This window comes from Sphaeramia orbicularis, chromosome 8, assembly GCF_902148855.1.
Source record: "Sphaeramia orbicularis chromosome 8, fSphaOr1.1, whole genome shotgun sequence".
Taxonomy (NCBI): domain Eukaryota; kingdom Metazoa; phylum Chordata; class Actinopteri; order Kurtiformes; family Apogonidae; genus Sphaeramia; species Sphaeramia orbicularis.
This window is the reverse complement of record NC_043964.1, coordinates 42,569,939-42,587,519: the sequence shown is the minus strand read 5'-3', so window position 1 is coordinate 42,587,519 and position 17,581 is coordinate 42,569,939. Positions and strand designations below refer to the sequence as shown.

The 17,581-nt window shown below is 40.2% G+C and overlaps 2 protein-coding genes across 2 annotated transcripts; one reads left to right on the top strand and one right to left on the bottom strand.

The window, feature by feature from the left end:
* Nucleotides 1-4,287: 4,287 nt before the first annotated feature.
* On the top strand, nt 4,288-15,175 carry LOC115423582 (zona pellucida sperm-binding protein 4-like). Its single transcript, XM_030140460.1, has 12 exons — nt 4,288-4,547; nt 7,991-8,115; nt 9,233-9,353; nt 9,734-9,868; nt 9,972-10,144; nt 11,087-11,166; nt 13,883-14,016; nt 14,143-14,326; nt 14,409-14,553; nt 14,634-14,703; nt 14,775-14,909; nt 15,005-15,175. The coding sequence occupies exons 1-12, from the start codon at nt 4,346-4,348 to the stop codon at nt 15,148-15,150; spliced, it is 1,650 nt and encodes a 549-aa protein (XP_029996320.1). The 5' UTR covers nt 4,288-4,345; the 3' UTR covers nt 15,151-15,175.
* Nucleotides 15,176-15,523: 348 nt separating this feature from the next.
* Nucleotides 15,524-17,471, bottom strand: rrp7a (ribosomal RNA processing 7 homolog A). The gene is made up of 7 exons (XM_030140485.1): nt 17,376-17,471; nt 17,055-17,197; nt 16,735-16,860; nt 16,531-16,654; nt 16,292-16,389; nt 15,993-16,200; nt 15,524-15,699 (listed from the first exon to the last, which is right to left on the bottom strand). Exons 1-7 carry the CDS (start codon nt 17,437-17,439, stop codon nt 15,614-15,616), a joined length of 849 nt encoding a protein of 282 aa, XP_029996345.1. The 5' UTR covers nt 17,440-17,471; the 3' UTR covers nt 15,524-15,613.
* Between the last annotated feature and the right edge of the window lie 110 nt (nt 17,472-17,581).

The window sequence follows — 17,581 nt, the reverse complement described above, 5'->3', positions numbered from 1 at the left end:
GGTGATATCTGTTCTTCTGAGTCCCGTTGGGTGTCTCGATGATGTTAGTGTCCGCCCCAGACACAACTGTGCCCCTTTTGAGCACATCTTTGACCCACATAGGATCTCCAGGCAGCAGGTGTGACATGTCACATGCTCGGTGTCTGCGGTTGTAGTTTTGTTGTAGTTTGTGTCTGTACCTCTGTTCTGCTGTTTGCAGCTTCTCCATGTCTGTACCTCTAGGGCTGAACTGAGATGGAAGTACAAGAGTAGTCATTCTAATCTTCTTCCTCATGAGAAGTTCTTCAGGGCTGTAGCCATTTGCTAAACGGGCAGAACGGTAGGCCATGAAAGCCAGGTGAGGGTCTGTGGATTTCTTGAGAATGCCCTTAATGGTACTCAGAGCCCACTCTTCCTCTCCATTACTCTGTGGGAAACAGGAACTGGAGGTGATATGTTTAAAGCTCCACTCCTGTGCAAACCTCCTGAAGAGTTAAGAAGCAAACTGTGGTCCGTTGTCTGAGTGCACTTCTACAGGTGTGTCATGACATGCAAAAATAGATTTGAAATGTTTAATCACAGCTTCTGATGTTGTGCCTGTCAGCTTGGTCACTTCAGAATATCTTGAAAAGTAGTTCACTACAATCAGATAGTGTTTATTATCCATTTGAAACAGGTCTGCTCCTACAGTGAATCATGGCCTTCAGGGAAATTCTATGGGCACTAATGTTTCTCTGAAGTTTGTTCTCTCCTGGGCACAAGTATCACATTTCTCTATCAATTTTGTCAACTCTTTGCTGAGCACCCCCCCCCCCCCAACTCTTTGCTAAGGCCCAGCCACCACACAGACCGCTTAGCTCTCTCTGCACTTAGTTATCCCCAGGTGTCCCTTGGCAGCTTGGCGAGTATGTCTGCTCTGAGTGATGCTGGTTCGACTGCCATACAGCAGCAAACTGTTGTGGACTGTGAGGTCACCGGAGAATGGCAGGTAGGGCCGAAATGCTTTTCTGATGGAGAACCTGTCTGACCATCCCTCTGGACAACATTTTCAGTTATTGGAGGACAGCATCCTTGTCTTGGTGTGTTTGAATTTCCCCGAGCCTCTTTTCAGTAGCAGGTAAGTTTGCCATGACTGAATGAACATACAGGTTGAGTTCCTCCACTTGCAACCCTTTGACCTTGCTGCTGACCAGAGCTCTGGACAGCACATCTGCAGTTTCTATATCTTTTCCAGGCATATGAAAAACAGTGAAGGAAAACTTCATAAGTCTCATGTAAAGTCATTGTATGCAGGGTGGTAGCTCATCCAGACTCTTTGAACCAGCAGTGGGACTAAAGGTTTGTGGTCAGTCTCAATGTGAAAGCTTTTCCCAACAAGAAACTCCTGAAACCTCTCACAGGCTCACGTCAGAGCAAGGTGTTCCTTTTCAGTTTGAGCATATCATTGCTCAGTGCTGCTGAGGGCTCTCAAAGCATAAGCCACCAGTTTCCATCCTACCTGTACCTGTTGCTGGAGGAGTACAGCACTCATACCATATGAGGATGAGTCTGCAGAGGCCAGTGTTTCAGCATTTGGGCCATACAGTGCCCCGGGGGTGTGGTCAAGTCTGCCTTGATGTTGTTGAAAGCCTTCTGCTGCTGTGGCCTCCAGGTCCACATGTTAGACTTCTTGAGCAGGTCACTGAGAGGGCTTGTCTTCTCCGCCAGGTTAGATAGAAACTTTCCATGGATGATTAGTCAACCCCAGAAAGTGTCTCACTTCGCTTACATTATTTGGCTCCTCCATACCTGTGATGGTGTTCACCTTGCCAGGGTCTGGGCTGACCTCTGTTGCTTCAGTGACCTGTCCTAGGAACTTAATCCTAATCTTTGAAAACTCACATTTGTCATTGAATGTGACACCTGCTTCCTGCAGCCGTGACAACATGTTTCTCAGTTTATGATCATGCTCAACCTGCATGACTCCCCAGATGAGCACATCGTTCATTTGGCACAAAACCCCTTCCAGGCCCTCCAATATCTATGACATGCATTTCTGGAAGTGTTCAGTTGCTGATGAGATTCCGAAACACAAACAATTGTGGCAATATCATCCAAATGGAGTTATGAAGGAGGTCTTTTTCAACAACGGGACTTTTTCAACAACGGGATCTGCCACAATCCTGCATTGGCATCCAGCTTTGAAAACACTATGACTCCTGCAAGCTGTCCAAACGTATACTCCACTGAAGGGAGTGGGTGTTTCTCCCTTAACACAGACTTATTTAGCTTGGTGAGGTCAGTGCATTTTCTGACTACCTGTGTGTCTAAGCACCACCACCATTGGCACACACCGCTCAGTTGGCTCCTCTACTTTGAGATGACTCCTTGCTGCCCCATACGATGTAGCTCCTCTTTGACCTGTGGCAGTAGGGAAAGGGAAATGCGTCTGGGTGTAGAGAGGGAAAAGGGCTGTGCTCCCGGCTTCAGCCCAATGTTGTACTCGCCCTCCATTTTCCCAAGTCCTCTGAAAAGCTTTAGGAACTCATGCTTTACAGCCTCTGTGGAATCCAGGCTTATGTTCTCCACCCTGGCAACAAGCTGTAGTGCTATGGCAGCCATTCCACTCAGCAGTGGCATACTCAGCCCTTCAACAACACAAATGTCCTCTTCAGTGTCTCTATTGTTTTTACTGAGAGTGGCTGTAAACATCCCCCTAAGTCACAGACTCTGTTTCCTGACACTCACCTGCATCAGATATGGTTTTACCAACACTGAGGACAAAAACCTCAGTGGGTTTAATTCTTGAATTTTTGACTGAATGCACTTTTAATTTTTAACTGAGAGTAATTTTTAGTTTTGGTTAAAATGTACCTAATTTAGTGTTAAAGGGAATATTTCCCTCTTCAGCATCACCACCTGCTAGTTAGTTTGTTTTATCATTAAACTTGTATTCTGTGTTCTCATACTGTGATATTCTGTATTATCTCAGGTTCAAAACACACCATGTTTTCATTAAATACATTTAAGATGTTTAACTTTTATCCATTTGGGTTACAACTTGTCATTGAGGGGTGATAGTGGGCCCTGAAGCCCAGGGCTGGCTCTTGGCATAGGCCATGGATGGTTGCCTAGGGCGCCAACCGCTGGAGGGGGTGCCACTGGTAGGCAAAAATAAATAAATTAATTAATAATAATAGTAATAATAATTATAGTAAAATAAAGAAATACTTGTAAGTATTCACAGGTATTGCCCAGTACTTTGGAGAATGGCAGAAACTGCCCAAAAATGGGTGTGCCAAGCTTGTTGCATCATACTCAGACAGACTTGAGGCTGTAATTGCTGTTAAAGGTGTGCCAACAAAGCATTAAACAACAAACACTCTGAATACTTACATACGTGTTAATTTTAAAAAAATAATTAATTTAAATAAATAAATAAATAAAAATTAATTTTATGTAATGATTTAACAATTTTGCAAACGTTTCAAGCAAACTTTTTTTTTTATTTGGTCATTGCGACCTATTATGTGTAGAATTATGTAGAAAAGTGATTTTAATCTGTTTTGGAATAAGGTTGTAACACAAGAAAATAAATAGATTTTCCAGACTAAGAGGAACCTGATAAGGAACCTGATGAGTAACTCAACCATATGGTTGAGCGGGCATTTAAAGGGTTAAAAATAAAAATAAAAACTCTCCGGATGTGCTGTATTTGCCTGGTTGTATCAGAGGAGGGGAAAAGAGGCATTAAAGTGCATCACATACTCCTTTCTTGAGTACAGGCTTTCCATTCCACCACTGCTCATCAAGTCACAAGGACTGAAAATATTTACAGTCGTTTATTTTCCAGTGGCAGTGTATAACCCTGTGGAACCCGGACGTGAACCCCGAATAAAGGTGTAGCCTAACATTTCTTATGTAATCATTTTCAAGGGTACATGTATGGCCAAAGGGAGTGGAAAAGGGAGAAAAGCGTGGTGAGGCCTTTGAGTTACGCAATGGGTCTATTTAATGGCTCCCTGAGGATACCGTTAGCTATGCGTGCAATCAGCATGATGTGTATTATTTAAACGCTGACCTTTTTATTAATTACCGGCTTATTCCGCCCTACTTTTATAATGAGCTGTGAGGCAGACAGCCCGTAGCACAGGTGGACCCCGCTGAGCTGCTCTGTGGCATTATCTCATTAAGTTTTCCTGTTATAATATTGCAAAATAAGCGCGTGCACCACGGTGCTGGTGAGGTCATTCCCTGGTGGCTCACGTCGCACGAGCCCGACTTATCAACGCTAATTAGCCGTCACGTGACCCCTTCGCCTCAACACAGAGGACGAGCTATTTCGGAGTCGAATTTATAGGAGTCTAAACATCCAAACTTTAAAGAGATGATTTCTCTTTCTTTGAAACTTGGTTTGATTTACTTTATTTTGGCATTCACGTGCGGGTGTTTGTGGTGCCTCTCAGCTGCCCACGAGAGGAAAACACCTGAACAGAGGAGACAACTAGTCCTTCCGTCAGTCACCTGCTCTGGACGACATTTAAAAGCTGTGTTTGGTCCCCTGGTCAGAAGGAATATTCACGTTACAGGTAAGATTACACCCTCTTTTCCTACATAAGCCTGTAAAAAAAAAAAAAAAAAAAAAAAAAAAAAAAACAATTAAAAAAAAGCTTGGTCAAGTTAAAAGTGTTCCCAGTAATCCAGGTTTTGTTGACCATTTCAGTGCTGTGTGGGATTGTTTGTGGTTGTTTTTCCACTGCAGTCCAGTGGCAAAGAGCAAAGAGCCAGTTGAGTGGGCCCCACCTTAAAAATGTACGCACGTCTATTCTAGACATTATGGTAGAGACAAAAATGAACGCTTGATAACGGAGACAGGATGTAAGCAGTTCATTATTCCAGTGGATTATTAAATTACATGCATTTCATTAAAGAAAGTGTCAAAATTATTTATAATATAAAAAGAAAAAACATGAAATGATAATTACCAACTGGGTCATTTCTCCATTTTACACCCTCACAAAATCATTTCCTTTAAAGGTCCAAAAATAATTCCAATATATAGAATAATTCCAACATATTACTGTTCAGATTGATGAGTACCATGTGTGTGATGCATTTTGTTAAAATTATTAATAATTTAAAGGTAAAGTCCATGAAATAATCTATATGGCAAGGGTCACCAATCCTGGTCCTTGAGGGCCACTATCCTGCATGTTTTAGATGTATCCCTCTTCCAACACAGCTGATTCAAATAATAAGCCTACCATCAACCTCTGCAGAAGCCTGATAATGACAGTCAGGTGTGTTGGCAGAGGGAAACATCTAAAACATGCAGGATAGTGGCCCTGGAGGACCAGGATTGGTGACCCCTGCTATACAGATTGACTCATTTTTTAAACTTTGAACTCTGATAAAAATCATTTCCTCGAGAGGTCACAGAATAATTCAAATGGATAATTGTTCACAGTGCTGAGTACTATGAGTCTGATGCATTTTAAAGAAAATTTATTGTCAAAATTAATAATAATTTAAAGGTTATGTACATGGATAATCAATAGTAATTAGTTCATTTCTCTATCTTTACACCTTCATAAAATAATTTCCTTCAAATGTCACAGAATAGTTCCAGTTGATTATTGTTCAGAGTAATGACTACTATGAGTCTGATGCATTTTTATATAAATCTACTGTTAAATTTTGTATTAATTTAAAGGTGAAATCCATGAAATAATCTGTACAGATGGGCAGGGTTTTTTTTTTTTTTTTTTTTAACTTTGCACCCTGATAAAATAACTTCCTCATGAGGTCACAGAAGAATTTCAATTTATTGTAGTTTCGACTAAACTTCAATATGAATATGGTGCATTTACAAATCATTTTCCCATCAAAATCAAATCCTAATAAATTTCCATTATGAATATATTCATGTGCAGTGAGGCAGTTTTTAAATGATGTACTTGTAGTCAATAGTCATTTCAAAAATGTTCATTATTTCCCTTTTATTTACTAGTAGTTAGGAACGTACCTTTGAAAACCCACACAACTCAGGGTGTGCCATGTGCAAACAATACAATCCACAATTAAATCACAATTTTCCAAGGATTTTTTTATTTTTATTTTTTTCAGGCAATTTTTAGTCTAACATCCTGTTTAGCCTCTCAAAAACTACTAGTAGTAGTAGTAAAGGCAGAAAAAAAATGCCCTTGAATGGCCTCAAAGGGAAATAACATTGACTGGGCAAAGGGGGTTTCACAAAGACAGCTATTCCAGTCCCCTTGCCTGGCTTCACAGTTTGTCACTGCCTATCCCAAGACACTGCTCATGATGCCACCTTTCACACACTGTGTCTATAAAATAAAATTGTCCCAGAATTATGAAAATTATGCCTTATCCAAGAAACACTTATTTTATCTTCATGTTTGACCTTTGAGATGTGCTCTGTGGTTAAATTTACAAATATTCATGCAAGTGATATTTAAACACATCTGGTAAATGTTGTTGAGTTGCTAATCACAAAAGTGTAGTTCAAGGTGAAAATGTCTTACTGTTACAAGTTTTAACAAGCAACAAATTATAAGTGTGTAAGCTTGTCCCTTTTATTTTAAGACAAGGATTCAAATATTACAGTGTGACATTTTTACCCAGTTGGTCATCGATGGTCCAGAGCCTAGTGGCTTTGACGCAGAGCACATTGCACAGTTGTTCTCCACATTGAACAGTAAAAAGTCTTTAATTAAACAATTACTACACATTTTGGTCCCAAAACAAGTCCTATGCAAAACATTATGTCCTCTAGACCACATAGAAGTGGTCATTGGCCTCAGGACTTAGTCTTCTTGAGTCTGTAGTTTGAGAATGTGATTCTAATAGTTGCTTTTATTAAGTGACATTCATTTTAGATTATATAACCTTAAGATTAAAATAAAATACATTTCAAAGACTAACAAAAACAGTGACATTGAATATAAAACAATTTCGAGATGAAAAACAATTTTTTTTCTGAAGAATTTGACTTTAAAGTGAATCTTTAATAAAATGATGTAAATTGTGAAGGAAATTATTAAAGGTACGTAATGGAGAAATGAACCAATCTGTATTGATCATTACATGAATTTCACCTTTCAGTTATTGATCATTTTGACAGTACTTCTTCTTGAAAATGCATCAGATTCATAGTACACACCAGTTTGAACAAAAATGCGTCTGAATTGTTCTGTGACCTCTTGACAAAATGCTTTTTTGAAGGTCTACAGATGGAGAAATTATTTAATCTGTATTGATTACTTCATGGACTTTACCTTTAAATCATTAATATTTTGACAGTAATTTCTTTTGAAAATGTATCAGACTCATAGTACTCATCACTGTGAACAATAATCCATTGGAATTATTCTGTGACCTCTAAAGGAAATGATTTTGTCTGGGTTAAGACCCCCCCCCCCCCCCCCCCTATTATTTATTTTGCACTTCGTCTGCTCTGGTGTGCTTTTGTGCTTCGCTGCTGCAGCCTGGAATTTCCCCTTGTGGGACAAATAAAGGCATATCTTATCTTCAAAGTTTAAGAAATTAGATAATCAATATTGATTATTTCATGGACTTTACCTTTAAATTATTAATAATTCTGACAAAAATTTATTTTGAAAATGCATCACAATCATAGTACTCATTAATCTTAACAGTGATATATTGGAATTATTTTATTTTATATATTGGAAATATTTTTGGACCTTTTAAAGGAAATGATTTTGTGAGGGTGTAAAAATGGAGAAATGACCCAGTTGGTAATTATCATTTCATGGATTTTATTTTTATTTTATACTATAAATTATTTTGACAGTATTTTTTTTATAAAATGCATGTAATTTAATAATCCACTGGAATTAAGAACTGCTTCCATCCAGTCTCCATTATCAAGTGTTCATTTTTGCCTTTACCATAATGTCTAGAATAGACGTACATATATTTTTAAGGTGCAACCCACTCGACTGGCTCTTTGCGATCGATGGGCCACTGGACTGCAGTGTTTTTCCAGACCTAACAGGGGCCCTGATCCCGGTGCCTCGATCTGAGGGGTCATGTGGAGTGAAACGGGGTCCACACAAGAACCAGACCGTCTTCTTTATCAGCCGATATGCCAGCTGTTATACTCAGGTTCAGGTAACTGCACTCAGGATCAACAGCTTAAACACAAAACAAATACTGGACTAGGATTTACAGATAGTAGGTGAACATTCTAGGTGGTTTGTGATAATCTAGAGAAGAACACTTAATGTAATCCTGTGTTTCCCAAATGAGTCTAACTAGCTATTTTTTTTATTGGTCAGCCATTGTCAGTGGAAGACATTAAATCAATAACCTGATTTGTGAAGTTATTTTCATGAACTAAACAGTAAAAAAAGTGACCTCTGGAAGAATGTATAAATGTTAATCTCATCAACGTCATGTGAAATGTAGAGGACAGACATCAGATGTGAAAGACATTACAAGATTAAAATGAGGTGAAAGATACAACAAGTCAAAAATGATGCAACAACATGGATTTTGCAATAAGACAGACATGACATAAAATACAAGACAAAACTGATGCATCAAGATAAAAACCAAAGATGCAACATAATGAAAATGATGTAACAAGATGGACATGATTCAAATGACACAATAAGACTGACATGAAAGATTCAAAAACCTGAAAATGACACTACATGACAAAAATAATGCAACAATACAGACTTGGGGAAAATGCTGAAACAAGACTGACATAAAAGACACAAAACAAAAACAATGTATAAAGCACAACAAGAGAAGAATAACGCAACAGGATGGAAATGACATAAAAAATGTAACAAGCCAAAAATGACACAAGAGAACACACATGATGACAAGATGAAAGTGATGGAACAATACTGACTAGATGAAAATGATCCAACAAGATAGACATGGCATAAAAGACACAACAAAACAATGTATAAGATGCAACAAGATGGAAATCACAAAAATGATGCAACAACATGGACATGATGAAAATGACACTAGAAGAAGAATTAAAGAGCTAATAAGATGAAAGTGACATAAATAACATGAAATGAGAATTGCCTAAAAGATGCAAAATTGCTGTGTTTCGATGGTGGTGGATGAATAAAAATGTGAATCTTATGTATTTTTGCACATTTTTGATTCTCCACTGGTCTAATTGATGAATTCAATGTCAGTTAATGTTCACTGTGTTCACCTTCATCTACAACATCTACATGTCATCATTATGTTTGATTCACAGGGCAGTGAAGTGGTCATCCCTCTGCATGTCCAGTTAAAAGGAGAAGATAGATGGTTCAGAGTTAATATCAGTTGTCCTCTGATAAAAAGACTCATACAGAGGACTCGACTAATGCCCACATGTGAGTGGAGGCAATGGAGGAATACTGTACCTGAGTTATAGTGCTCCTTTTTTATGTGTTTGTCAATGAAAAGTTTCCCTTTAACATCTGGATAAGGTAAGATAAGACGGTATTTATCCTACTGTGGGGAAATTTCACAGTTAACAGCAGCAACATACAACAAGTAAGTGCAGAGAAAAGGACAGGTAGAAAAACCACAAATGAGTGAAAAATGAAAAATAAGAAATTTGGTATTCATATAAATATTTTTTATGAATATAGAATTAGAATAAAAATTAAACATTATTTACATATGAAGAAATTATTCCTTTGCAACCAAAAATCAGTTGTGTCCTCTGACATATATTACTACACACTGTAGATGCTCTGCTTTCCATCAGCTTACCCTGGAAACTGTGATATGCAGAGAGCTCTCCGAGTGGACTGTGGTCACCCAGACATTTCTAGTGAGTCCTGCTACAAACTCAAATGCTGCTATGATCCTGGTGACTTGACCTGCTACTACAAACTCAATTGTAAGGTAACTTTTTTTCCTCCAAATAAGACAAAACTGTTCAAAGCGTGTCTTTAAGTATTAAAAAATAGTCTTCACTTTCCTGTCTGCGTATTACTTCTCAGCTTGCTCTCTGGATGGACACGTTGTATTCTCTGTGAAGGCAACAGACACAGATCCGCCTGTCGACCCCAGCAGGTTGATAGTAAAGGATCGACCACAGTGTTCTCCGGTTCTCACCACCTCAGACACAGCTGTCTTTAAAATTGGAGACATGGACTGTGGTGCCAGGATGAAGGTGAAAATGTGGTTCTCATTCAATTACAAATGTGTTCTTAAATGCCACATATTGCTGATGTAATAGAGAAATCAGCATTCACTGAACCTGTTTACATGCACACTAAAAATCTAATCATTATCTGATTTCTGGAATTATCAGATTATTCAAGTGATTATATAAACAGCACAATGTGATATGATTTATCAGATAACAGCTGTAATCTGATTATGAGAAATCAGGTTAACACACCTGGATTTCTCCTCAATATTCTGATGTATTTGTGCATGTACACCTGTTAATCTGATTTATTTAATTCTTTTATATCTGTGCCTGTGTAAAAACAAACGGATGTGATGTAGTCAAATGTGAGTGGAAGACAATAATAGGAAGTTTGTGTCTACAATCACCTCATCATCATCATCATCATCATCATCATCATAATGGACTGAAACATGTAAACCAGGATTTTTGGGTTATTGTATAGTTGAAGATCATGTAAACGTGTTAGTTCTAAATTACAATTATCTGATTACTCCCAGTTATCAGATTTTTATGCTCATGTAAAACGGGCTCACTGTTTGTTTGTTTTTTTGTATTTGGAAATTCCTATCAGTTACAAACACAATTCACAAGTCCTGATAATCCTAACCTAGTTTCTTCACTGAATGATTGTATGTTTAAGAAATGTTAAGATTGAAAACTCAATACACTTCATAATTTGTTGACATTCTGTTTGTCACATCCAGTGGCAGAGGTGGTATTTTTCATTTTTATGCAGGTCTTTTACTGAAGTTTGAACATTAGCTGAATCTGATAAGGCTGCTTCAGATATGAACTGGTTCTCATCTGAGGCCTGTTTACTTGAATTCAATTCAACTTCTGCAAAATGGACAGTTTGCTGTTGATTTTCAAATAACTTCTCAAAAATCTTTGTGTCTCAATCCTTTCCCTGGCTTTTAGGTAGATGGAAATGTGATGATCTATGAAATGGAGGTGGAGGAACATCCCACTCAAAGTACCACCAAACATTCTTCACTTAGGTCAGTTTTTAATTCCTTATATAGAGTACCTAATGTTAAGACAACAATGAATCAATGGAACCTATCGGTGGATGGGATATATTAAGCAGCAAGTGAACCTTTATCCTCCAAGTTGGTATGTTAGAAACAGCAAAATGGGCAAGAACAGTGATCTGAGCAACTTTGACAAGGGAGAAATTATGATAGTCAAATACCTGGGTCAGAGCATCTCCAGATGTTGGTTATTCATTCCCAATGTGAAGTGGTTAGTACCTACCAAAAGTGGACTAAAGAACAACAACTGGATCTCAACCAACTGATGAGACCATAACATTACTACCACCTGTCTAATATTGTGTAGATTCCCCCTTTTCCACAAAAACAGTTCTGACCCGAGGCCTAGACTCCACCAGACCTCTGAAGGTGTGCTGTGTTATCTGGACCAAGATGTTAACAGCAGATCTCTGAAGTCCTGGAAGTAGAGAAGTGGACCTCCATGGATCAGATTTGTCCGACACCTCCTACAGATGATCAGTGGTCCTGATACTGGGATGTCCATTTTTGGTCGGTACTAACCACTGTAGACTGATCTCAGAGAATCCTGTGAGGAGTCTTGGGAAGCTCTTCAACAGCAGCCTCAGAGCTAGAGCTTCCATAAAGAATGTCTGTGAGGAGTTAGCGGGTTGGCTGAAGAGTGTTGACAGGACAGGCCTACCAGGAAAATTCAAGGCGTGGATTTACCAGCATGGGATTCTGCCTAGGATCCTGTGGCCCCTGGTCTTCTATGAGTTCCCGATCTCCACTATTACAGACCTGGAGAGAAGAGTCAGCTGCTACCTGAGAAGATGGCTGGGCCTACCACAGAGCTTGAGCAACATTGCTCTCTATTGAAACAGCTGCAAACTATCACTCCCCCTTAAATCCATTGAGGAGGAGTTCAAGGTCTTGAAAGTGAGAGAGGTGCTGCAAGTCCGGGAATCGGTGGACCCAAAAGTCTCGGGGGCAGGGGTGGCAGTCAAGACTGGTAGGAAATGGAGAGCGGAGGTAGCAGTGGACCAAGCAGAATCCTGTTTGTGCTATGGTGTCTTGGTGGTGACTGTAGCCAGCGGAAGGGTGGGGCTAGGAGCCATCATAGTCCCCTGCTATGACAAAGCACAGGGGAAGGAGTGGAGACAACTGGTACAGAGAGAGGTGAGAGCTGCTGTGGAAGAGGAGTGGTCAAGTAGAGCTGTGGGGATGAGACAGCAGGGTGCCTGGACCGGATGGGAACAAGCTGTGGAGAGAAAGATCACTTGGACTGACCTCTGGCGGGCAGAGCCACACCACATCAAGTTCCTTGTCCAGGCCATCTACGACCTTCTCCCCAGCCCACCCAGCCTGCATTGCTGGGGGCTGGCTCATTCACCATCATGCCCTCTTTGCCAGAGGAGGGGGACCCTCGAGCATATCGAGTTGCTGTCCAGAAGCTCAGGGAGAAGGCCATTACTGCTGGCAGCAAGACCAGGTGCTTAAGACCATCGCAGACACCATTTGTTGTGCTATTGCCCCCTGTCGGCAGGCCCAACCCAGGAAGCATACCATCAGCTTCATTAGAGCGGGAGAGAAGCCAAGAACAGCCTCTGAAACATCAGGGCTTCTCAAGACTGCACAGGACTGGCAGCTGTCACTGGACCCAGGCAGGCAACTGAAGTTCCCCCAGCATATAGTCAAGACCACCCATAGACCTGACATCGTTTTGGTGTCAGAGATGACAAAGAACGTTGTAATGCTGAAGTTAACGGTGTCATTGGAGGAGCGGATGGAGGAGGCATCCGAGCGCAAGTGGGATAAGTATCAGGACTTGGTCAGTGACTGCCACAGACAAGGCTGGAAGGCTAGGTGTTTACCTGTGGAAGTAGGGTGCAGAGGCTTTGCAGGTCAGTCTCTCTGCAGGGCCTACACTGTACTCGGCATCACAGACGTTAGGAGGAGAGCCATATCAAATAGCACAGAGGCGGCAGAGAAAGCCTCTAGATGGCTCTGGATAAAGAGAGTCGATCTGTGGATGAGCTGCCAGGGTACATGCTGAGGCCTGCTCAACCTCGGTAGGGTCGCCTGAGTGAGGGTGTCTGATGTTCGAGAGACCCGAAACACCCAATGACCTCAGGATACATCACTGATGATGTGCCCTGGCTTAGCATCCGAAGATGTATCATTTCAACAATAAACGAGGAACACCCAACAAGACCTGCAGTTGTAGAGATGCTCTGACCTAGTCATCACCGTTACAATATTGACCTTAGTAAAGTCATTCAGTTCCTTATGTTGCTCATTTTGCTGCTTCCAACACATCAGCTTCGATGACTAAATATTCACTTTGTCTAATGTATCTAACCCAGTGAAAGGTACCATTGTAATAAAATGACTTATATTATCACCACTTGCCCTGTCAGTGGTCAGTATGCTATGGCTGATAAGTGTGTATTGCGTGGTGAAAAGTAGATGAAAGAGAAAAAAAAAAAAGTCTAAATAATGTTGGGCCACATGTCTGACCTCTACTTGAGGGATGAACACTACAAAATAATAGTTAATTGTTTTAATGATGAAAAGCACCATCTAACCTATCTGGTAACTGCAGAGCCCACAGCATGATTGTCATTTTCATACTCAGCAGTTAGTGACCCCTCATGTCCTATGGACAGAGGCATTTTCATAGTGTAAGAGACATGTTTTCTATACTATTGACCATTTAATTTAGTCTCCAGGTTGAGTGTGAATACAACCGATCAGATTTACAGCATGAAGCAGACATATGGTCCTTCTATGCCGTGACCAATCCACCTCCTGCAGTTGCCTTGGGAACCATCAGAGTGCAGATGAGAATAGCCACAGGTACTAAAATACCAAGCAGTGTGCTTTTATGTACACTTACTCCACATAGCCACATAAGTGTCAGTTTTATTTTGTGTTTGAATAAGAACCTTAATGACCTGAATGATGGATTATTTGTTCCACTAGATGCATCTTTCACATCCTTCTTTTCTGAGGACCAGCTTCCTGTGACTTTACCCCTGCGTGAAGTTGCTTTTGTGGAGGTTTCCATAGCCCAGCCGTCCCCAGACCCCACACTTTCCTTGCGTGTTCGGGACTGCTTCGCCTACCCAGCATCAAAACATTCTGTGTGGACACTTCTTTATGATGGGTAAGACTGAAGCAGTCACAACTTAGAGATACCAAAATATTGTGTAGATCACAGAGCAGTTGAATTTTCTCCTCAAAATCAGATGCCCAAACCTTCTGGATAACATGAGAAGCTCTGTACCTGTGGACAACCAAGGGAAGACCAACTTCCACTCACAAATCAGAAGGTTTGATGTTAAGATCTTCACCTTTTTGGATCCTCATACAGGCCACCCAAGTGAGGAGGAAGTAAGGTTATAACATCAAGTATTGTGTATATCAATATGTGTGACCGTACCACATCTTTAACAATTTAACCTCTCACTTAGATGTATTTCTACTGTTTGGTGGAAATCTGCACACAAGATGTTGACTGTGCACAGAAGTGCTCCATTCTTTGTGAGTATATCGTTTCACTGTCTGGACTATATGTACTTTGCTATATTTTAATCTTTCCTGTTCTCTCTAAGCATCTGAGGGTGAGAGACAAAGAAGAGAAGCTGTGCCTCCATCTGGTTACATCCAGCTGATCTCCTTAGGACCACTTCTGCTCAGACAGAATGACACCAACCCAGAGGACCATCCATGTGAGAAATTCAAGAAAAGTTAGTCCTCTTTGCTTAGCACCAACCACAACAGGATTTAAGAGATCCACAAAATGCTGCTTCACTCCAAATGTTTGTTTTCTCATCTCCCACAGTGTTTTGGATCACAGTGTACATTCTCTCCGGTGTTGGTGCTGCCTTGGTGCTGATCCTGCTGTTTATCATGTGTAAAAACATCAGAAAGTCCCAGAATGCAGAAGAACAGCAAGGTCTGGAGAGTCAAAGTGACAATGAACAATAAATCTCAATAAAACATTTCACCTTCACTTATGTGTGTTCTAGTGGGGTTTTCTACTTCAGAATTGGATTCAAGGGTTCTCCAGTTTTCAACAAGTTAAATTTTAAAGACCATTATGAATGCTCCTGATTTGCAACTGTATGGATGTAATGTCATGAGAAATTTTAGGTTTAGTTGATACTTCACTAAATCGAGTCAGATTTTTTTAAGACCTATCAAAGTAGTATTTAAGACATTTTAAGGACTAAAATTTAGATCATTGCAGTTTTAATCAGGATTTTTTGTGGATCTGGAAGCTGTATAGAAGCCCCAACTTCAGTGTTTTAGGAATGAACATCTAAATCAAGTTTTGTAAATTAATAATCAAGAAAACAAGAAAAACAGAATAACTGTTTATTAAATGCTCAGATTTAGGTTAAACACACAAAATAAATGAAATGAGGTAATTACAATATGGATTAGTGAATTAATACGGCCTGAATTTTCTCTGCGCTCTCAGCAGGGCGATTCTCTGTTTATCCTCCTCGAACTTTTTCCTTAGTTCAGCAATATCTGGAAAAAACAAAGTTAACCTTTGAACTTCTTCAGTGCTTAAGCAAAACAAGGGAAGAAACATTTCAACAGATGCTACAGAAAGCAACTGTACTGGCCACATTTTTCATCAAAAGTAAGCATTTTTTGTCTTAAATAATAGATAGCACATAAAATAAGCATGTCCTAAAAAAACAAACTTCAGCTGCCCATTAGTTTAAGATCTTTACTACCAGCTGTGGCGAGACAAACTGGATGGTCTTACAGTACATATAAGCTCAATGATGTGAATATAAATATCAGTTACTACTTACGCTCTTTCTGTGTGTTTCTATGCTGCCAGGTGTAGAAGTTCATCAGCTCCTTTCTCTTCTTTTTCCTTAGCTCCTTCTGTAGAGTCTTCTGATTGGCTGCCTCGCTATGAGGTCGGGCCTTGGTGCCCTTGTTTCCTCTTGTAACCTTCACCCAGCCCTCCTCATCCTCTTGTTGCAGCTCCGCCTCCCTCTTCTGACGCTCCGCTTCCTGAGACAAACAACAACCAAACAGACAAGTTGACATCCCATGGACTAGACAGATGGATAACAGTGGAGATGGAACTGTAGAAGCCTCTCACCTCTTCTTTACGCTTGTCGTGGACTTCCATAAAGGTGTCGACTATTTTTTGCAGGTGGTCTGGTTGCACAAAAGAGTCTGTATACTGCTGAATCCATTCTGGAGTAAGAAAATGTATCCTAGGTATTAGAGTTGAAACGCTGTCTCACAGTAATACACACAGAAGAAAATGATGCAGTACACCTCCATTGTGAAATAAACAAAAAACATAGTTGAAAGTAAACTGGAGGCATCACTCACTCTGTACCCCTGTTGTGACAGGATGCTCCTCTGTGGAGACCACCAGAGGCTCACTGAGGGGATGTGACTTCGCTGCTGCTATACTAGAAGGGCTTTCGAACACAATGTAGCCCACTTTGAACCCCTGTATGGGATATGTAATTGTAAATAAAGCAGATATTGATATTGTGACAGCTGAAATATCTCAGAGCGTTCATCACCCACCTGTTTATCAGCTGGCCTGAAGAACCTGGACAGCTTGGGTCCTAAATGCTTGGAGGACCCCGGATGGTCTCGCAGCTCCACTGACTGAACATCCCCAAATTGTGAGAATAACCTTTTGACAACGTGCTAAACCACAAACAATGAGACAAAAATGAAAGTCTTCATTAGCTGGAATAATTGTGTTAAGCGGGGGGGAAATTGCGCACGATTTTTCAGTTTTCTATTCCCTTGGGCTGCTTTGGCTTTGACTATGGATTGTAATCGCCGTGGCATGTTAACTTTTCCTCAGACCATGAAAGAGCGAGCTGATATGATCCTACCTCTGCGCAGTACGGAGGCACGTTGAGGACAAATAAAGTCCGGTCCAGCGGCCTGTGTGAACTCTTCTCAGCTCGTACTTTATGCTCTTTCACGTACAGTTTGTGCTGTGCAGCGGAACTGGCACTAAACTGTAAGGACAACACTGCAAACAGACAACCAAAAACATCAGTCTCCGTCTACCTAGCGATTAAGCCATACAGTTTAAGGGCTGCGTTAAACTTTAACACCATGTAAAATACCAACAAAAAAGTTGCGTATGACGAGTAATTCACACACAATCAACATGTTAAAATAAATTTAAAAAATATATTCAATATTACCTGTAAAGCCTCCGGGAATAACACAAGCCTTGTTGTTGGCATGTTTCTTCTTGGACGGCGCCATTTTGAAGTAACCTTTAACACCGGAAGTACACCAGTAAACGTAATGGGCTTTTTCGTGTCTTATGTTTGATGTAATTTCATAAAAATAATAATGTTTTAACTTACGCTTGAATTATAAATATAACTACTTAATAATAAATAAG